We start from the raw sequence: 23666 nt of genomic DNA on the forward strand, positions 1-23666 counted from the left end.
CAATAGAAACAACATTTAATAAAAACGCGTACATGTTTCTCTCTTCTCCCTCTGTAGAAGGCGCGTAGATGAATCTCCTATATCACTACATATACACACACGTGTGTATGTATATGTCCCTCTATATTCATATGTAGGTATAAATTTGTTTAGGCGTATAGCTTCTCTCTGTGTGTATATATATATATATACTTTTTGTAATATTGCAAATGTGACGTGTATATGTGAGGAGCGGGAAGAGGGATTAAAGAAGTGAGAGAGATTCTAGGAAAAAAAAAACCCCGAAAACGAGGTGAAAGAAGGAGGAGTTTTAATGAGTGAGTGAAGGTAAGAGGTAAGACAGTGAGGGAACAGGATTATTCTACGCCATATTTTCTCTCTCTACACACATGCTCTCTCGTATGGTTGTAGTTGAGATTCTTTTTCTGACTCTACGCATTTAGAGAAGAAAAAAAGAAACAACAAACTTATCCGTCACCTCAGCTCGTTATTAGAGCGTTGGGGAAAGTTTCTGCTTTTTTTTCTACTTTGCACATTAGTAGCAGAGTAATTTTTATTTGAATCTAGTTTTACATCTTTATCAACATTAACCAAAAGTAAAAAGAGAAAAAAATGAGTGACAAGGAAAACGAGGTAAGTTTAACGACAACAAATTGATCTTTATTTTTTAGGTTTTATACAAAAAAAGATCTTTGGCGATCTTTCGATACCAGTACGAAATATCGGCCTTATTTATTATAAATGTAGTTATCTGATTTCATATAATTTATCACTTCTAAAGGAAGATGTATACATTTGCATTTTAAAAGAATCGTATAGGCCATTAAATACATCGTATCAATTTACGGATGGAACCCTGTCGAAAATGATAAATATTTAGTCTTTTCACTACTGAGAAATTATAAACGATCGAATGTTTTTTTTTTCTTTCGTTCGGTAGATAGAATTCTTACGCATTTGTTAATTAAATATCCAGTGTCTTGTTTTTAGTGTTATCTTGCATGTTCTCTCACTCTGTACCCTTTCTCCATTTATTGATAGCTAATAAGTACATAATTTTGCTACAAACATTGACTATTTTTCCATACTGAATTATTTCATCCAAGATTTTTTATCTCCTATTTGTAACGTAATAATAGCTTCAAAACCAGGCGATAAGCTAGGTGAGCAGTTTCAACTTGTTGGCGCTTGACCGCCATTTCTAGCCTTACAACAAATATACTTATTGGCTTCGGTAAGGGAGCAATCCACCGCGTGTCGATTTAAGTTCTCTCATTTCTCAAGTCTTGCTAATTTTTGGCTAAGTTATCCAATATTAAAAATATTCTTAGCATGTTTTATATTGGCTTTTTTTTTTATCTGACAGTAAAAGGATTAAATAAACAGTTTTGTAATTAGTGTGACATACAATAAATGTGAATCGTGAAATTTTATCATAAAGCTCTTAGAATAAATATTAGCATTTTCATGTAAGTCTGTTTCGTTCGTCCCTTTAATAATGTACACGACTTGATATGATTGATAATGGCACATTTTAGGGATTTAAAGATATATGGGCATTTGAAATCATTCAGAAATATTCGTATTATATACAATATACGTACTTGTTCCATTAAATTTATATATAAGTAATCATTTTCACTAAAAGTAAATTTCTAACTTAGATGTTGTAAAAAATATATAAAATTAAACTAGTAAATCTGCTATTAGTAATAGATTTTGGGATTCTGCTAACAAAGCTTCCTGCATTAGTTTCTATGGCGGCAAAGAAAATGTACATGTGCAGGAATGACTTTAAAGGGTTAAGAATAATATGACTGAATTGAAGAAATTGTGACTTGATCCGGGATCGTGTATAGAAGGTGAAACAATTTATAATAATCATTGAAAACATGTTCTATTTGTTACATTTTCTATTACAGCAGTGTAAGAAAAATATAAAGTATTTATCCTCTTGGTTGAACATGTAGGACCTGCATTTGTATGAAGTATGTGTCCAGATCATTATACGATAGAAATACTTGGATGCATATTTTAACAAGATAAAAGTGAATTTAACTTTTAACGGCCGACAAATAAATATATTGTAATGGTTAAAATAAAGAAAAATGGTTGGAAAGTTGGAAGGCCATGCTTTTTCTATATAGGTGTTTTTAATTGTTTGATGTCAGTCGCTAAGGAAGGGGCTTACTGTGTTCAATTGTTTTTATTTAATGCTGTATTTTATTTTAAAATATTTTGTTTTCTTGTTCCTCTTATTTTGATTCATATGTACAAATATTTTGATATAACGGTTGCAAAAATTTAAGCGTCGAAATCCTACATTTTTGAATCTAATATAGACGCATGTTTAAGAGAGGAGATGGAGTGCGTTTAAACAATCCATTGAATAACTGAACATGTATCTTTCGTGTGTTCAATGTTCAAGCCTGTATTGTTTTGTTAAAATAATATCGCTTTATTGTTTATATTTGGGTTCGTGTAAGGAATATTTAAAATTTTTGTATGTTTTACAATAGATATAATTGTGTTGAGACTAAATGTATCTTGTACTTTATTTTTTTGTTATTATTGGAGTGAATGAATTTTAATATAATATTTTTATTATAATTTATATGTTCAGAATGTGTGTGTGTGCAAAAATGATCTCAACTCAGAATCAACAGAGTTACCTGTATAATCAATCGCTGAAATTTTTGTGGTTGAGCTAGCTATTGATGCATTTCAAATAAATCATTTACACGTTTTAACTTGTGCAGCGCAAGTCTATACATGTCAGTTCATATTTTTTTATTCGTTCGAATTTGTTTATATTACGTAATCGGTTTTAGCTATTATATTTGATACTGCGATCAAAAGAGTTGTTTGCCACGGTTTTGTTTTGTAAAAGAAAAAGAAAATGCCTTTTAGCTTCTATGCACTATATTTAGGCGAGTTTTGATAGACTTTCTCTGAAAGCTCGCTTAAATTTCTTAAACTTAAGGATTTAAGCCTTGAAATTTTCCATAAACTCTTCTGTGCTGAAACCATCAATTGTTTTGGATTTTAGTTTCGATGAAGGTGACGGGATCGAATTTCTATTTTTAGATATGCTTATATTTTGAGTATTAATAAACATTTTTTAAATGAGAAATTGAAATATAACTTAAATTATTACTGACTTGTTCCAAGCAGCATTTTCTAAAGTGAAAGTACTACTACTTGAGTTTCACTCGAAACGAAGGGAGATAATTTTATTACTATAAAGTAAGTTAAAAAAAATTAAGTACTGACATAATGCACATGGTATTCTAAATACAGATTGTCATAAAATTTAATTTTAATCGCGCTATGTTTTATTTATATATATATATGTATATATATATATATATATATATATATACTCAATCGTAGTTACTTTCATGTCAAAGACCACTTTAATTTTGTGATTAAAATGACAAGAATAAGTCAAATAAGACATCAAAACTGAATGACCAGTTTGAATGATTAATTTACGTTATGTAAATATGTTGGAAATAAAAGATGTAAACATTAACCAAAATTTTCAATGTAAAGTTGATTCGGTAAAATTTCATAATCAAGAAAGTCATTTGAATATTTGATGATAGAGGATAGATGGCATTTGCTATTTGTGTAGTCTTCACGACGATTACGTTTGGGTGGGGATAACCATCAAAATTCTTGGTTAATGTTTACAAGTACACCGACACGAAAAAAATAGACTTTTTTTTTCTTTTTTCGATGACAGATTCTGAATATGCCAAAATCTACGTGGAAAAATATGGAGATTAGGAATATGGAAAAAAGAAAATTAATTTCAAATTTTCTATGCGGAAACTCCAAAATTGATTCATACACCCTCACCACCCCATCCCGCTGTCTAAAAGTGAAAAATTAACGGCCTGTGTGTTTGTGTGCGCGCGTGCGAGTGAGCAGAAAATACACCGAAATATGTTTTACGTACCTGTTACACCGAAATATGTTTTACGTACCTGTCGTATACATCAGTTTTGCATTTTCGCTTTAAAGGTAAACGGTTCTGAAAAAAGCAAACACAATATTCAATATGTTTGTGTTCTTCATTCAGCAAGAAAAGCTTCAGGGGACTTCGTTCATGTGTATCCCCCCCCCCCCCCCAAGTTTGTATATTCGAAATCTACATGATATAACACATTCGTAGAAAATTTCATTAAAACAATATCTATTTTTCTGAAAGTTATGATCATCCAAAGTCGGTGGGGCCGAAATCTGTTGTCATTCCTGGATTTTCAGTGCATGGTGCTCACAAAATTGACCACAATCGCTCCAGAGAAGGGAAGATAAGCTTTTTTGTAAAACAGATGCTCCAGATCATTTCCAAGGGCACCGTGAAAAGAAATCTGAAAAATCTCCGTCTAAACGGAGAAATTCCAACTTGTTAGTGCTTCCTAACTCCGAAGTCGGCCTATACATGTATGTATAAATGTATATATGTATGTATCTAACTGTGTCTTTGTTTGACACCCCGTCAACGCTTATAACTGCTGTTGCTGTGCATTATTTACAATGGAGAGATAGGTATCCGCATCGTGTTTGTTGTTATCACAACGTTTCGGCTGATGTACTCTCCAACCTTCATGTGTTCTGGTGGAATTTCGAACCCAACCCTTTATTTGACTAATGTAGTCTACTTCAATTCGTCTTAATTTTAAGAAAATGAATATTTTTTAATGAAATAATCTACAAATATACCGAGGACAGGAATTTTGGGGGTTATTTTTGAGAACCGTTCCTCACTCGCTGGTGTTTCTGAACAAGTCCATAGTTGTATAGAATTTCATTAATAACATCCATTTTCTTGAAAGTTAAGGCGAATTGAAGTGGACTCCGGTGAATTTTCCGAAATTCCCCACCTCCAAAATTAGGGCGTATCCTAATATGCCACATTTTATGCACTTAGAAACAATTCCTGGTGGACAAGGGGCTTTCACAGTATTCATATTAACTGCTGCCAAGAAGAATGGTTGGACCCTCACTTGTGTTCACATTAGGACAGCTCTCTCACATTTAGTAGCCTTTCATATTTGCAAGCCGTTCATTTTCACTTCTAGATAGCGGGATGGGGTGTATGAATCAATTTTGGAGTTTCCTCAGAAAATTTGAAATTAATTTCTCCATGTTTTTCCACGTAGATTGAAAAAAAAAAATTTAATTTTAAAATTTCGGGTGGAGAAGGGGGGGGGGGGAAGTTAAAATTTTGAAAACATGGATTTTGACATACTCAGAATCTCGTCACCGAAAACAGGGATCCGCTGAAAAAATTTCAAAACAAAAAGAAGGTCGATTTTTTTTTTTGTGCCGGTGTACTTGTAAACATTAACCAAATTCTTTTTTAGAACAGTAGATCTCAAGGTACATAAACCTATGAATAGTAAAATGTAAACAGATATTTGGTTCAAATACCCTTTTGGACAGGAAAATGCCGAGGGCTGTCGGTCCCACGGGCGCCTTTCAATTTTTTTTTTTAAATCTTAGTTTTTCAGCTTTACATGCTATTATTCATAGCTTTATGTACTTCGAGATCCACTGCTTCAATAAAATTGTCTCGAAAGTTCTGTCGTCAACAAAACTTAATATTGAAACTGTTGAAAGTTAGAATGAGTCTTGATTTTCCTTTTGTAGTTAATTGTATTAGCATGTAAGAAGTTAAGGGTCGAAACGCTTACCTTAGGGTTTCTTTAAGACCTGCTGTTTAGCTCTCCCGAGAGATTCTTGCCATTATTTTATGTTGTTGCCTGTCTCACTGTTTTTGTTTTTTTTTGTCTTATTTTGTTACAGAGGAGCCGTTCAGCCTCCAGGGAATCAAAAATATCTGAAAAATCTCACCAATCTGGTTCTCATAAGTCGGAAGCCTCTCGCTCCTATTCAAGGTCTCCAACTCCAAAATCTGCTCGTTCTCAGAGATCTGCCTCCCGATCTCGTTCTCGATCAAGGTCCCAGTCGCGTTCACCATCTCGTTCCAGATCTAGATCAAGATCTCGATCAAAGCATAGACACAGGAGATCATACAGCAGATCAAGGTAAATCTTACCATACACTAGTTTTTTCAAATAATGCTTGCTTAGTTCTATTATTTAGCATTTTCTTATATTTCTAAAATATAGTCCTCCAGTTTAAAATGTAATCCAATCGAAAGTAAAATTTGAACACTTTTCAACACTGCTGACAAAATGAACTTTTTCTCTAGAAGTTAATAAAAAGTTACAAACCTTTAAAGTTCTGTGATTTTACCAATCTGAAGTCTCCATTGCTGACATTTTCTTGAAAATGGTTTTCATCAGCATCAATGTAGAAAAAAAAAACATTCTGGTGGTTGAAAAATACTTAAACCAAGTATATGATTATTAAAGAACATATGTTATTCCTGAAAATTGTACTTCAATAAAGAATAAATATAACAATGGAATTTTGAACACAATTTGGTAAATTGTTTTCAACTTCATGTGCAATCAATTTCCAAAGGTCTCCAAATTAACACAACTTATTTACCACTCTCAGTATTGGGCCAAAGCATTCACTCTCTACTGTAATATGTAAAATGGCATCATCTCTTTCAACAAATACATTTTCTCTTAAATTTTTGTCAAATTTTACTTGTTGAACTAAAAATAGATTGTCATATGCTCCTTCCCCATATGTTTCAATTGCATTCTGAATCAAAAACTTAAGGTTTCTGTGGATCAGTTATATTATTTATTGATATATCTGTATATATATAAAAGTAGTTTTTGAACATGACAAAAGGGTCGTCTCTTTTCCTTGCTGGCATAGGTTTGATGGTTTGACTGGAGCTGCCAGATAAGGAGCTGTCTAGACTCCAATTGTCTGTTGTGGCATGGTTTCTATGGCTGGATGCCTTTTCCGATGCCAATCACTTTACAGTGTGCAGGGTGCTTATTACATGGCACCAGCATGTGTGCATTTACACAGTACTAGCATGAGTACATTTTATGTGGCACCAGCACCTGTAAAGGACAAGCCTATATGTATGGATGACAGCGTTTTTACTTGTATGTTAATCTTGTAAAATTGTTATCACTTATGCAGTAATGAAACCTGTTGATATTTTCATTTAAATATGAGTAGATTATGTCATAGGTTGGTAATAAAGTAAAAAATTTACAATTATCAACTTTTTGTAATAGATCAAGAAGTCGAAGCAGGCGGTACTGTTCTCGTTCTCGGTCACGAACTCCTTACTCACAAAGACGTAGATAGTAAGTATTTTTAACCCTTTCGTTACCATATTTCTAATCATGTGTTTCAATTAATTTCTAATAGAATCATAAATTTAGTCTGGTTTCATTAAACAACTTTTTTATTTATCAACATATTAATGTGATTTTTGGAAGATAATTTAACGAAAGGTTCTCAACCAATTCTATACCAAAATTTTTGTCACAAAGTGACTCTAATTACAGGTAAATTCAACAAAATATAAAATTATTTAAATTTTTGTTCAAACATCGCTATAGAAAATGGGTTATTGAGTACAACAAAATATTATTATAGAAGAGTTGTGCACATTACTGGATTCATTACTGTCTCTTTTGCCAGTATAAAATTAAAATCCAGAGCAGTACCCAGTATTTGATTCACAAATCTTCCAAACTTTGATCCCCCATTTTGTGGGCTTTCCTGGCATATACTGTCAAAAACGCACTCGGCCTTTATAGCCCACCATATCCTCATCTATAAACTGTTTTATATGCGTTTTGAACACAGTCAATGAGGGGTCTTAGTTTAAATAAGGGATCAAAGTCTGGTTCTCCACGTACTGGTGTACTGCTCGTGTCTCTTATATATATATATATTGAGTCAATTTTAAAAACTGTCTTCGTCATTATACTTGAGACATATTCGTCTCCAAAGGGTCCATCACTACTCTAGTAATTTGTTATTCTAGGTAACTTTCTAATGCCCATAATAATATTTATGGCAGAATATGCTTTAATTTCATTCAAGTTTGTGGGAAACCACAAACTATCCCTTTTTTACGCTTTGTTTACATTCAGCGTAACGGTTTGTTTCCACCGTAATCAATTCAAATAGGTACATCGGAAAAAGCAAAAAGAAATAGTCTAAAACTTTACTCTCCTGGGTAAGACTGGCTTGGTCCAGTTTCTTCAGAAAAATCACTGAAAGGAGTTTTTAAATTTTCACTCCATTCAGGTACTAATTCATTCTCTTTATCGCTATCATCGGAGCTCTCGGATTCACTGCTTTCATTTTCGGAAAATGAAACAGATTCATTATCAAATACCACGTGCTTTTTTTTTTCCCCCGGTTACAGAGTTAGATTTATCAAGGTCTTCAACGGAAAATCCTTCGAATTCTGACTCGCTGCTTGACAATAAAATTCATATCCATTTTTTTTGTCAGGATTAAAAATTTTGAAAACACAACAGGAACAAATTTGGAAAAAAATCTCCCAAAATTCACAAAATTAAAAGAACACGTCGATCGTCGTACAAAACTATAGCTGAACTGTTTGCACAAATAATCACGTGTTTTCACGACTGTACTAACGAGATTTGCTCGGATATTCTCATTTAAATATGAATAGGTAATTACGGGCGGTTTTGGGTGGCTTGGTAACATGAACCAAAATTTTTTTCGGGCGGCTTTGGGCGGTTTGGTAACGAAAGGGTTAATTAATCTTATTTTGTTGTCAGTTGGTAATTTATATTTTTAAAAAAATTGGTTTTTAATTAATAATAATGACCTGAATACTTTATTTCTTACAGCTCAAGAAGCAGGAGGTAAGCTACTTTGTTTTAACCCTCCCACCCATCCCAGAGTAGACAGAATTAGTTAAAATTTTGTGTAATTTTAAAATATATATTGTTATTAATTAAACACAAATCAAACATGTTAGATAGATTCAATTGATTTGTGTCTTTTAAGTAGATCTCGATATGTATGTACCTTTTGCTCCTTGCTCCTTGCAGTCGTTCTTACAGTCGTGGACGCTACTCCCCCTACTATTACAGAGATGGATACAATGACAGAAGACGTGGTTATTATCGCACCCATTGCAGATCTCCAATGTCTAGTCGTCGCAGGCTTGGTGGGAGCCGAGTGAGTGAGGTACATGACTTTTTTATTTTTAATTTTCCTTTTCTCCCATTCCTTAAAAAAAAAAAAAAAAAAAAAAAGAAACCTAACAAGGTATTCTTGGTAGGATATTCCAGCAGAAGGCCTAATCTTATTTTCAGTTTAGCAGCTGCTGTGTGAGCTGTTGCTTTTCATTTTAACCAGTGTAGAATTAAAAAAAAAATCTAAGTTTACTTCCTTAGAGATTTGTGAACTTACCTTTTATGTCAACATCTTAGTTTTAAGATGCCACACATCTTAAATATAAGATCCTCATGTATATTAGTGCAAACAATGCTGCAATCATACTTTTGAATTCAGTTTCAATGTATTTGACTTTGATTGTTGAATATGTACACAGCACTAAATATTCTGGATTATGTAAAAAAAGAAAAACAAAAAAAACTATGATTAGGTGTATTTGTTTACTTTGTCTTAACATCAATGATACTGGATTTTAGGAAAATTCTTATTTCTATGTTATTTATGTTGTTTGGCTTTTAAATGATAATTAGTGACTCACCATTAGCTATCTTAACTACTCGGTTAAGTATGCTAAAAGAGTAAACCCTAACTTAGTACCCTTAAAATTTTGTCACAACACAAATTTTAATAAATATGACCGTTTTTTTTCATGTGTGCATCAAATATGGCTGAAGCGGACATGATTAGCGAAAATAATTGGAACTGAGAATATAGTGAAGATTTTAGAAGAATATGATTGGTTTCACTTCCAGTTTATTGGAACAATATTTTCAAAACAACTTGTGAATAATGAAAAATGGTGTCAACATACTTCAGAGTATGGAAGTGAAATTGAAGAAAACAAGGTTATGGGGGATCCTTCTTGGAACACTTACAAATATCCATGGCTTTAGAATTTCAAAGAATTATAGGGCCTATGCTCTTTGAAGCATTGATCCTGATTCGTGAGTATGCATCAAGTGCAATCCACTGATGTGCTCTTAATGTTTTAAGTAGTAATGCATTGAGGTAAACTGTTACACTAACTACATCTTATGACATTAGCAACTTTTTTTTTTTAATTGTGTGTTTGTGTGTGTGACTGGTACACTTATGGTTGATTTCAGTCGTAAGAATTTTTACGGAATATTTTAAAAAGGGCTTGGTCTCTTCAGCATTAGGATATTTGAATGATAAGTTCATTCATGATTTGGCTATTGGAAAAAAGTTTTTTTATACAAAAAAAAAAAAAATGGTTTGGTAGTTAACAAAGTTTGTATGAAGAACTACAATTAATAAATATAACCACGATTGTTTTTCTACTCAAGTGTGAAGCCATATTATGTAAGTAATCTTTATTGTATACTTACACCATTTTATACATCTTCATGCTGTATGGCTCATTGGATGATATTTCCATTTTAACAAGTGGTTTACAAACAATGTTTTTCATAGTTGAGAACATACCTCAAATATTTTCATGGGCAGTTTAGTTTCTTCACTATTTTTCCTTTCAGGACAACCCTGAGCCTTCACGGTGTCTTGGTGTTTTTGGTCTCAGTTTGTATACACAAGAAAGAGATCTCAGAGAGGTTTTTACTCGATATGGTCCAGTCGAAGATGTTCAGGTTGTCTATGACAGACAGGTATTATTTTATATTTTTCTCTTCACTAGTTTATGATAGGAAAATACAATCTGACATTATGTGGTTAAGTCAAAAATTATACACTAATTTATTTGAACAAAAATGGGTTAAACAGTTACATAATTTTTCAACATAGGCTCCTTGTTTTTCGATGCTTGCTTATTCCATTGAAGAAGGTTTTCAGCTGGTTGCACCACTTGTCCAGTCATTTTAAAATTTCCTAATTCACTCTTACACACTTCTGCATGTTAGAGCTCTGTTTTCATATTGTACTGAAAGCCTGTGATGAATTTCAGCATGTCAACATCTTCATACAAGAGAAAATCAGATCACTGATCTCTGTTTTTCCTTGGTGCACATGCCCAGCAGAGTGGCCATGCTTACTCTGCAATACAAGTAAGAATACAAAGCAATTGCAGTCAAATTTTGGTTAGATAACCACAAGAGTACTATCTTTTAGTTTGTAGGTACGGAAGGTATTGTGGCTGACATAAAAGTTTTGGCAGAAATGCGGATAATTTTTTACCTTCCCTAGTATGTTTTTTATTGTAAATTGTAAAATACAATAGTTCTTTTGCAACTGGGTTCATATTTAAGTTTTTTGTTTGTATATTTCTAGCTAAAATACATTTCCAGTTTGTATAAATTAAAAGTCTAGATTCAGCTTAAAATTCTGAGAACAATGTTGAACATGAAATATACTAGGAAACTGGAGGGTGCAAATGTGACTGTATACATAGCTGAAACACTAACAATGTAGGTGAAGACACTAGTCCAGGTGTATCGGTGGATGAAAATAATTCATTTCAGAAGGAATTTAAAAAAGAATTTTGTAAAGTTTTCCCCTCTACATTATGCAATCTTGCTAAACATGTTAGATTGTTGTTTCAATTCACTGATATACAACATTCTTGACACTTTTTGATTATTGTTTGACAGAATTGTTATTATTGGGGAAATGCTTTCATTTGTTCTTTTACATTCTCAGTTCAAATCTCTTGGGTGTCAACTTTGTGACTATTTGTAATTAACACCTTCCACTCGAAAATTGCAGACCTTATGCCTGAATTAGAAACTATTATACAAGTGACTTAGTAAAATCATTAGGGTTGGAAAATATCCCTTACAGTATTTTCTCTGACACTTGCTTAGCTCACCTTGGCCTTTCAATCCTTTGGTGTTGATAAAATAAAGTGCCAGTCAGGTACTGTGGTCAGTACTAGTCCTTCTACTTAAGATTGCTGGCTTTTGAGTATTTTCATTATTATAACAGCTAAAATGAGATGGGTATCCTTGCTCTCGACTGTGTTGTATCTGCTTGGAATTAGATGGTCACATTGATTTTAGCCCTTCACAATTTGGTGTTTTAAAAAAAAGATTGCATTATAGATATTTACTATGTGCAAACCAGATACTGCTGCCCCTTAATGCCTGGCCTGCTATATCTGGTGTAACTTTCACTGAACTTACTCTAGATAAACATTAAAACTCCAGTAATATCTTACCACCCTTGTGTTGTATACTATTTTGCGGGCTTACCTGATGTAGATAAAGGTATGTCAAGCCTTTATCAATCAAAAATCTTTTTAGTTGGTAGTAGGACTTGGCATTATAGTGTTCACTATCATGCTATTGGTGTTTTGTTCATAGAAATACTGATCCAACTTCAAAAACCATGTTAAGATTGTGATCTTGGATGTTGCCATATGGAATGAATTATTTGCAAATAGAAATGCCCTTTCTGGTATTTACAGTATGATAATTCAATCTGTCTATATTCACGTAATGCATTACTTTTCACTCTTGTAGAATATTTGAATTGGAATTAAAGTGAGTCAGATGCAGTTTTATTATATACTGTTGGAAATTGAAACTGTCTGCAGTCCACCATGTGTTACCCTGGATACATTTTTGTTTTTATTTGCTGCATTGACAATTATTTCCATTCAGTCTCTAATGCTAAATCATAAATTTAAAATGGTCAGATAGAGACAGTCTGAACATGAAATTTAGATGTTGAAAAAGATGTAGTTGTTTCACTTTGTAGAATCAGTAATGCACTAATGCAGGCGCTTTGATCTTGAACATGGGCAGGAAATAAAGTATTAAAATGTCTGAGATGGAGCAGTTCTAGTTTTACTAAAGAAAAAAAAGTCAATGCATTTTGATTCATTCAAATTTTTTAAATGAAACCTTTATTAAGCTAGAAATTTTGTGTGCGTGCTTGCATGCACAATGAATGATGTCTGAAATGATTTTAAGAATCTTATGTATTCATTTTTCTTGTAGTCTGGCAGATCACGAGGCTTTGCCTTTGTGTATTTTAGAGCTACACACAATGCCATGGAGGTAAGTCATAATTCATGAATTCTGGATAATCAAAACCAGTTAGCAGTTTATTCTAAAAATTTCATTTGGTATTGGCTAATATATTGCTGTAATTTTATAACTTTCACATGACTAGCTTGATTTATACATTTTTGACTGATATGTGACCTGTAGATCATGTGATGATTCTCATATCTACAATTAATTTTTCAGTTGAGGATAGTTATGGAGACTGTTTACTTCTAGCATGTTTAAATGCATTTACTTTCTGTTTATACTTTAGGTGTATCCATGTTAATTGTTAAAAGCTCCTATACAATAGGCTCATACTTAGGTATTTTTTTGTTTTTTATTTCAGGCGAAAGATAGGTGCAACGGAATAGAAGTTGATGGTCGAAGAATAAGAGTTGACTATTCCATTACAGAAAGAGCTCATACTCCAACACCTGGTATTTACTTAGGGAAACCAACTTCGTAAGTACCTTTTTACACCTAAACCTTTAATACATTGTTTTGCTTGATTTTTCAGTATTAGTTTTACAAGTTTGTTTTTATGTTGCTTCACTTGGTTCAAATTTAATGTTTCAGAGAAGGCAGAGGTAAACGTTCTCCATCTCCTTACTATCGACGCAGTGGAAGTCGTTACTCTCGGTCCCGTTCCAGATCATTTTCTCCCCGTAAGTTTTGTTTTCCTTAAATTCGCATGACAACTCCACTTGAATGTTCCATATGGAAATACTTTTGGAAATGCTTATCAATGTGAAGTATGATAGACCCGTTATTTTAAACTCTATTGTTACCATATAAGCTTTAACTTGATGTGCTACGGTATTCTTGTATAGGCTTGATTTTACTATTACTAACCCTTATTTAGTTTTTTGGATTAAAACTGCAAAAGTCATTTTACAATTTGTCACCTAAGTACTATATTAGAATTTTTATCCAATGTAATTGTTCGGTCCAATAATTTGGTATATGAAAAGACATGCTGTTCAGTAAAGTGAAAGCTAAATGTTTGGATGAGTGAAATTTTGCCACATTTTAAAATATATACTGTTAGTAAAAGTGACATCTGAACATTTAGAACTTGACAAATTGAAGTATATGAGCTCTCTGGCTTAATATCTCAATTATATATTAAAAACAAAAAAAGTTTTATATGAAATACGTTCAGTTTTGGCACATCATAGTCAGTAACCATTATGTTCGCAGTTTTAACATAGCTTTTTGTTTTCTAAGCTTGGTAATGCTCGATATATTTTAAAAGCATTGATATTAAACTTGGCAGCTGCATTTTGGTAACAAAAGGGTTTTTAATAAATTTTGTTTGGGTTTCTAATGATTAAAGCTTATATTTTAGATGTCAAGATCACTAAATAAATCCTGTGTAGACAACATGAAAGATTCAGTGTTATGTGTATATTTATCAATGTACAAGGTTTTGCAAAGAGTGGAGGTTTCGGTTTCTATGCAAGTAGATTTTAAAATCTTCTATAGGCTGTTTTAGTTTGGCTGTTTAGATTTGGACAAATTGAATTAAATCTTTCATTCTTTGATACCCCATATTGTAAGGTTGCTCTTCATGTGTGTGGCTGGAAGCATACCTGATTTTTCTATCCCACTGTCCCTTCATAAATGGACTGTTTTTTCTTAGTGATAGAGCTTACATATGCAGTGTCTAAGAGAGGTCATAATGTTCTGTGTACAAGATGTACTGCCGGTGTTCAATGCATGCCAATAATTTGAAATCCACAGTCTAATCCATAATACTGAAAATTTGAGGATTTGTTGTACGAGTCATCTGTGCTCCAATAAGTTTGTTCTCCTGAGCACCTTCCAAATGCCTATTACGTATATTTAAAAAAGAAAAAAAGAAACCCTGAATCTCATCAAGGTGTGTTAGAGGACATAATCTCCTAATTAAGTTCCTACAGTTTGGAACATTTCAGTCGCAAAAATTGAGGGAAATAATTGATTTATATGAAAACTATCATATACATTTTATCCAAATCAACAATACTTCTAAGAAGTCTATCTTAGGCTGCATATATTTGAAAAGCATCAGAAAGACTGGGTTTGGTTTCTACTGAAAAATTCAGAAAAAGATAATTGGAAAATGAAATAAAGCATTTATGCTTGTTAGAATTTTTCATTGCTATTCTTCCGATTTGTAGTTGCTGGGATCTTTTGTTTCATTTCTAAAAAGACAAAAATATCCCTTGAAATTCAGAGAGCATAAATTTGTCATGGAAATGTTTGTATAAAGTCACTTCCACTCATATAAAATTTAAATATAAGTAGGTAATTATGTTATATAGCAAATTAAATGAAAGGAGTAATCAAAAGTACTTGTCGACAGCTTTCATATTATCACATGCATTTTCTTGTGCAGTTGTCAAAACCAATATTCTTTGCCTATCTAATCAAGATACATTTTTTTGTGTAATTTATGATTTACCTGTGCTCATAATTTTTTTTTTTTTTATTCTGCTGCTCAGCTTTGTTTTTTGTACTAACCCATTAGCATTTAAACCAGCTAGATCTGGCCTTTCACACATACTTTACAATGTCATTTTTAAAATAATCAAATCAAAATCTCAAAGCTATGAGATAGTGCATTATCAATTCAAAACAATGTGAATAAACAAGCATTGCATTTGACAAAGTAATCTGAATGCTAAAGGGCTAATTGACCTTGTGCAAAGGCTGAATTTTGGTTTCTTAATCTAATAAAATTTGCAAAAGTGCAACTGCTGAGAATGATCCTAGTCTTTTTTTTCATCTCTATCTTTCTGGGTTTTGCTAATGTATGAATAAACAGTAAAGCCCAATTAAAAGCACTTATTAACTGTAGGATAATTTTTCTTCACCCCAACATTTAGACCTTGTATTCAAATTTGTCGTGATTTAAAACTAATTTTTAATATTTAGATGAATTCAGTTTCTTCACTCATTAGAAATATCAGTATTAAAAATATTCATGAAGGTAAAATGATTGTAATTATATATATCTGCAGTTACAAAGTGGAAAATTTTCTTATACTCTGCTTACTAACAATTTTGTTGGATCTTCATTTTCAGCTTATCTATTTAAATTAGTGGTTCTCAACTGGGCTCCATATAAGATTTTGTTTAAATTTATGTGCAATAAAATTGGTTATAACTTCTACAATACACAAAAAATTTTAACTAAATACAATTTGTAATATATCCAATTGTGAAAATATAAATAGGATTTTATTTAAGCATTTAATCACTATGGGGTCCATAGACAAAAAGTGGTTGAGAAACACTGATTTAAGTGGTCAACATTTTACTTAAAAAGCACCTAAGTGTAATTGTTACACATGTTTGAATGTTATCTAAATATTTCTTGCAGGTCTATCTTACTGATTTAGATCCAAAATATTTGTTTTGATCTGCATGTAAATAGTGCCTTGCTTTTCTTGTCCTTTTTTTGTGTAAATAATTTGCATTAAATTATATATTCTACTAAAGAGGTCTAGGTTTTTGATACTTTCTAGAGTTTTCAAAATGTGCAATTAACTATCCATTAAAAACAGGCATTCCCTTTCTAGCTTAAGGAATTGCATGTTTTTTTTTATTTTAATCAGTCGGTTATTTTTTCCTAAATGTAAAGAAAAATGCTTCCATCAGTATGTGCAGAAATCCATTGTGATTTACTGAAGTTCCAAACTAAAGCACTTTATAAAATTCTTTTCTAATGTTATTTTAGAAATTCAGTACATTTTACTAAATATGTAATTGGCTTTAATTCCATTATGTAAAATTTTATCCCAGCCTGTCCATCTCCTTCTGTTATGTTGCTTCAGTGTTATTACATGATTCTCTTTGTTTCCCTTTTTCCTCAGGTCACTATTGAGATGTTTTGTCCTATGCGATGAGCCTACAGTAAAAAGCAGCTCTTCAATAAATGTACATAATTATGGTGTAGTCAATATTTGTGCCTGTGAGGAAATTCCGAATAATTCTAAGGCAGAAATGCATCTTCCACAATTTATCATATCTTTCCCTCTATAGCCAGAACCAAATATGTAGCTGTAGTTCTTTTTTGTGCTGTCTATTTCCCTGCTATACTGTTAACAACTTTCAATAAAGATCAATGGGAGTGTCTTAATCTATAGCATTTTTTGTTGTTTTATGAAGCCAGGATCAAATGAAGAGTAAAAAAAAAAAGTAGACTGCAGAATTTTTGTCCCCAAAAATTAATGTTACTTATTCTTGTATTGTATAAAGGTTATGAAGAAAGAAATGAAATGGGCTGGTGAAGAAAGAACTCTGAAATCAGGGGATTGAACGAGAAGAAAGAATGAACTGTGAAGAAAAATCTGAATAGGCTGAATGAAAATCATGGAAGCTAAGAAAAATGAGAAAAATAATTTATAAAATAATAAAAAAAATATGAAGATAATGAGTTGGTGAATTAAGAAGTGGGAATGAGAAAATGGGTTTGATATGCCAAGATAGAAGTCTTTAGCTGTGTAAAGAAGCCAGAAGATCGCTTGGAATCGAGCAGATGGGTAACATTTTTATTCCAATTTTGATTTAGCTGACTGCTGACTATTTTAGACTGAACTGACATAGGATATTCTTGCTTGTCTTGTTTTGTTAAAACACAAGTTGCTAATTTCTAAATTTAGGCTTTTAGTTGAACATTATAATGTTATATCACCTTCATTTAAAAAAAAATTTCTGGGGTCTTTATCAGATGTAAGTTACATTGCGGTATGTATGGTGGTACCATTTCTGTAAATTTAAAAACATTCCCATTCTTTTAACTTATCGGTTCTTAATTCAAATATTGTAGATATGGGCACTTTTTTGACGCTTTTCAAGTTCACTGAAATTTTCTCCATTTTTTTTTTTTCAAACCTCATAGTTCTTTTAAGCTAAGAAAACCTGTGGTTTTGCTGTTTAGCAAGACTGTGTAATACTTTCTGGTTTTAATAAACTTATTAAAAGGATCTGGTGGTTATTATTCACACCAATTTGACATTGACACTTGCAAAATTAGATTGACCAAATTGGAAACAGTTGATCTATTAGTATTCCCTGCTCTAGTAAAATTTCGACTGGATCCTTAGTTAAGAAGAGAAAACGTTAGGTTCTATAGGTTTTGTTCTTTGCGGTATGGATTTACCTCCCATTACAGAGAATTATAGTGGAAATGGGTGTGTGCCTTACATGAAATGGAATATAATAGATGAGTGAACTTAGCAATATTGCTTGAAATGAAAGTGATGCATCCTAAGGTGAAAACTTTCTTACTGTAATAGCACTGAAACTTCAATTCTTTTTTTTTTTGTTTAAATTTCTGCTTTTATATGGTTACTTGTTTGCTTGTTTAGGGCAAGACTGTTTTCCTTTCATAATTTGTCAAACATTATACATTAAAGATAAAGATAATAACCATCTAAAATTAAGGTAATTTGTTGCCTTATATTTAGTCATTTCTTCATTACAAAAGACAAAATCTAACTTTAGATTTGAGCACATTACATTTTCTATTTCAATCTAAAATTTTACTCCCACAATAACTTCAGCTCAAAATTTAACTCAGTAAGAGCCAAGACAATTTTTTTTATCACATTCGAATTATATTGCCTGTGATCTTTTTGCAGCAGCAAGTAAGAAACTTAATGATGAAGAACTATTTGTTAACGAAGACCCATCACTATTGTTGCCACTCCTTAGAGCTGTCTTTCTCCTTGTGAACAGAACATCACCTCATTACATTACATATCACGACACTTTGGATACAAAGCTGACTGTTATGTTAAGAATGAAGGAGATGGCAGTACTTAATTTACATACTCTAATGAAGCTTATCAAAGAAGTACATAAATTTTTGAATGGGGCAAATTCTACATAGAAGTGAAAATTGGTCAGTATAAATATGAAATTTCTGTTTAGTGTGTGTGTATATATATATATATATATATATATATATATAGACATATATATATATACCAAGTTCTTTGATTAACTCTAAATCTTGGCAATCTAGATATAAAATAGGTTGTTTGCTGAATGTTGACTTGACTCAACTAAATTTGAGATTGATAGTTGATATTTATTATCTTGAGTTACACTAATCTGCTGGAAACTTATATTGTTTGCTTTGAAATGGATTTGTTAGAAGCAATGTCTTTTAACTTGGAGGTTCATACTTCAAACTCCTCCGCTAGAAAGCTTACCATAAAATACTGAAGTTGGCTGAAAAGTTTGCACTTTTGAAAGTTTAAATTGAAATTACTGTCCTGCTGAATATTTCTCATGTGGAAAATGTACAATGTCATTGAAGAAGATTTGGCTTTGATAGGAAAATCTATTTGAAAATTAACAATCAAATTTAAGAAAGAAGGTAAGTAGTGGTGTTTCTCTGCATCATGCAGTGTATACTATAGTGGTCATTTTGGATTCTAAGTTACAACAGTTATTTAAAAATTAATGTTGTAAGTTCAAGTATTCAGTAACCATATATTAGACACAGCTTTGTAAGCTTTATTATAAATTGAAATGTTCTGTATTGTGTGTGAAGTTTCAAATGGCCTAAAGTGATTTGTTGTCAAATCTTTCAATTGTATGTGCAAATAGAATTCATTTCCATTGATTGCTTAATGTTTTAAAGAACAGTTAAACTTTCTTTACACACATTTTCATACGAAAGTAAGCCACCATTTGTCAACTTAATAGTAATATTTTAAGCAATGTTGCTACTTGTTAAGCACTAGCAAATCTTGGGGATGTTGACACTGATTTATTCCCTTGCTGTTCAGGCTTGATGAACACTTGAAGCACTGGAGGTAATAAAGGTAATGGTCTTTTAGTGTTTCTTCGTTTCAGCTAATTGCTGTATTATGGCAGAAATAAAAAGGTTCTTTTTTTTTAAATGTTTTGTTAGTTTTCAGTCTTAGTTGTGTAAAAGTAAGTGTAATCAACATTTGTGTCCATACATTCAATGTGAAATTACAGGAATTATTGAAACTCACTTAAGGTTTGGGGATTCTAAAAGCATATCTAGGTTTTTCTTTTTCCTACAAGCTTTACTTAGATATTCTGGCCTCTTATTGAAACCAGTTGACTGTATTTTGATATTCTCTACATAACTTTGGCATTACTGTTTCATATTTGCAGTACATTTGAAGCCCTCTGATTTTAGATATCTTACAATCACATTTTTATTTTATCTTATTTAAAAAAAACTTCAGGCAGTTTTTGCTTAGTAGGTATCCACTCGTTATATTCCAGTGTTACGACTGCTCTGCAAATTTTTTAATGTTAACTGCTTTTTCAATATGTGCTTAGCTGTTTCCTTCTACAACTGCCAGGCTTATTTGTTTGTAAAGGTAGGGTCCTGTTCTTGGCTGCAAAGTCTCTGCTTTACATTTTGGCATGATACTCTTCTACAGTGCTTTTTTAAAATTTATTATTTTTTTAAAAAATCAATTGAAAGTGGTTGTTGAGGCAATTGAAAATTAATGCTTTTCTGTTCACTCTGGTAAATTAGTAGACTAAAAGTAGCACAAATTTGCTTTTGGTATATTGTTATACTTAGTAGCTTGTGTAACATAATCTTTCACTGGTATTAAGTGTGAGTGTACATGTTTCATTTTAACCCTTTAGCATTTAAACAAGCTATACCTGGAGCTGGTTCAAATACTGTTTGTGTGTTCAAACTGGCCAGGCCTGACCTCATGCACCTAACTTACAATCTCTAAAAGTATTGTCACATCAAACCATTTTTACTTAAATATGATTGTAGAGATTGAACCATTTCTACGTAAATATGATTGTAAATAATGCGAAATTTTAAGCAACACAAGATTTGATGAAGAGTTTGGTATTTTTGTAATAACTGAAGATTTGAAAACATGTAGAAGAGAGAAAAGTGGCTTTTGTTTCTGAATTTTCAACTAATGACAATATTTTTATAGTGAAAAGGATGAACTTCAGAATAACATTCAAAATATCACAGCCAAACAATAAGACCAATCAATACATAACTATATAAATCTGCATGATAAAAGTTAGTTATAAAAATTGTTGACATTTGTAAACAAAATACATTTGGCATTAATCTAAATGCTAAAGGGTTAAAAATACTATTTTACAATTTATATGAATAACGTATCTAGCAGTGCTAGTCTTTAGTTTAAACCAATTTATCCTCCTTATACTGCAGATATGTACTTAATTAGTTTCTCATTTAACTGGTTGGTTATCAAGTGCAATTTAGTATAGTCAAGAATTTTTTTGCCTTAATTTTGCACTGCTGGTTGTTTTCATATTTTTGGCCTGAGTGATAGGTAACTAATTGGCTAGATGCTTTGCTGTCTCCATGCAAAGTATTCAGCTTGAATTTTCTTGACACAAAAGCTTCACTGTTTAACTCTTATGGTATTTACAAGGTAGCTTGAATAAAAGTTTGATATTTGGAAGGTAAAAAGTAAATTGACTTTGAAAATAATTTTCGGTATTTTTAAGTGAGTTGAACCCTCAGATTTTTGGAGTTTTGAGTTATATACTGTTGAATATCTTAATTCTTTTTGATAAAAGGAATATATAATTGATGAAAGCACGAGTCTTTGGAACAGTAGTCTAAGAACATTCATTTAGATTAGTGTTGGGTTGGTTATCAAATATGAAAAGTGATGTACCAAATAAATAAAGGGGGGGGGGTGCAATGGAGTTAACCATTTCATCAATATGTTTCACTTATCTTCTGAAGTTGCTATTTTGTAAAACAGCTGTCACTGGCAGAATCTCTTTCATTGGGCTGATATAAAAGTACCTGTTAAGTACTGCCATAAGTTACATTCACTTCACTTCAGGAACATTGAATCAAGAGCATGTAACTAAAAAAAAAAGTTAAATATTGTACAGCATGTTCACTATAGGAAAAACATTAATACAACAATGGAATTGCTATATCACTTTCATAGAGAGTATGGCAAAATTTCGCTAATTAATGGGGTAGGGTATCCCAAAATGGAAATTTTTGCTTAGGTTGGTTTTAACTAACATGTATTTAAATTTGTCAATAATATTCTTACTGTTTGCAACAAAGTAACATTTATGTAGCTTGATGATGAGCTATTGGCAACATAAACATGTTAATTTGTTTTACAAACACATACACTTTGATGTCCTAAAAATGTGTATTCTGCTATTTGCATTTCAATCTGACAAGCCTGGATAAAATAGATAAAAAGAACTAGTTTTAGGTAACTGAAAGACTAATGGAGGTTAATTTTTAAAGAAAGAAGAATTTTGTAATACATGGTGTCAGGAGGGTATCTAGCTATAATTAATAGCTGCAGTAGTAAATTTATATATATCTACATGTTACATACCATACATTTCATTTGGCACATTTTTCTTGCTCATGAATTTACAGGCAGCTGGGTCATATCTCAGCTCTCTCACTTTTATAAGAAGTACATGGGATTTGAAAATAATTTCGTAACTCATTTTGTAGATGTGATTTATCCTCAAAACATTTTTTAAATATGACTTGAAGGAAATTGACTATGGATAATTTAGGGTTAACCCATTAGCATTTAAACTGACAGTATTCGGTCCAAATATACCTGTTTTATGTGCAGACTGGCCATATTCAGCCTCTCAAACCAAAAACGGTAACGCATGATTAATGCAAAATACTATGAATAGGAAATTAACGTAAGGGAAATAACTCTAAAATTTAAATCTAATATATTAATCCAGTTGTCTGTCTGTCTGTGCGCTTATAATTCGAGAATTGTTCATCCAATCGCGCTGAAATTTTAAACATGTATACATGAGAGAGTGGGGCATTTCATAATCTAAAAAGATTTCCAAAATTTTCAGTTTCAAAGTGAGAATCGCTATTTTTGTCCTATTTCTTCCACCATGCTGTTCCTTAAAAGCAACAAGTTGCTCAGACAGCTAGTACATACCATTTCGCTTGCAACAAGGGGAGTACAGGATGACAGTCAGCCAAAACCGTAGCTATGCTGTCTCTTCTTTTTTCCTCTCTATATACAGAGGGCTCAATGCGCTTATCTAACTTGAAGCAACAGTTGTCAAATGCAAAATGTCAAAGAACTATTAACAATTTGGCTGTTATTTCTACCAGGTCTGGCTACCATGTAGAGGTCTCCCTCATCGGCTCATCTAATATATAAATCCTGTTTCGGTATGTCTGTTATTGGTGTGCTTATAACTCTAGTATTGTTCATCTAACCGTGCTGAAATTTTAAACATGGAGACATGAGAGAGTGGGGCGTTCCTTAATCTAAAAAGATATTCAAAATTGTCAGTTTCTAAGTGAGAGTCGCTATTTTTGTAATCCTTATAGCCTGTCCATCAGATGATTAAAACTTCCATAGGAACCGTATTTTACAATTAGTGACAATTACCCTTGATAAAAGTGACTGAAATTAAAAGTTGTAACCTGCTAAGAAAAACAGGACAATGTTGTCATCATTTGGTAAAAAGATTTAGAAGAAATCCTAATATTGAGGGGTTTGAAAACGTTAAAGTTTGTCGATAGTAATGAATAATTTTCTTGAAGCTGATAAACAATTT

At 32.0% G+C, this 23666-nt stretch overlaps 1 protein-coding gene across 6 annotated transcripts; it reads left to right on the forward strand.

Moving 5' to 3' along the window:
• The first annotated feature begins 358 nt into the window (after positions 1-358).
• On the forward strand, positions 359-19987 carry LOC106872282 (transformer-2 protein homolog beta). 6 transcript variants are annotated; one of them, XR_016242669.1, is made up of 11 exons: positions 359-633; positions 5818-6059; positions 7185-7256; positions 8787-8801; positions 8991-9129; positions 10617-10745; positions 13035-13094; positions 13432-13547; positions 13662-13750; positions 17331-17614; positions 18716-19987. XR_016242669.1 is itself a non-coding variant. In XM_089355530.1 (10 exons), exons 1-10 carry the CDS (start codon positions 613-615, stop codon positions 17360-17362), a joined length of 915 nt encoding a protein of 304 aa, XP_089211656.1. In that variant the 5' UTR covers positions 359-612; the 3' UTR covers positions 17363-19987. The 6 variants fall into 6 exon arrangements, 5 of the variants coding, with proteins under 5 accessions (XP_089211656.1, XP_089211670.1, XP_089211663.1 ...); XM_089355530.1 differs by having other exon boundaries at positions 17331-19987; XM_089355544.1 differs by having other exon boundaries at positions 9033-9129; positions 17331-19987.
• The last annotated feature ends 3679 nt before the right edge of the window (positions 19988-23666 follow it).

Source organism: Octopus bimaculoides, chromosome 1 (assembly GCF_046866305.1).
Source record: "Octopus bimaculoides isolate indiv1 chromosome 1, ASM4686630v1, whole genome shotgun sequence".
NCBI classification, from domain to species: Eukaryota; Metazoa; Mollusca; class Cephalopoda; order Octopoda; family Octopodidae; genus Octopus; species Octopus bimaculoides.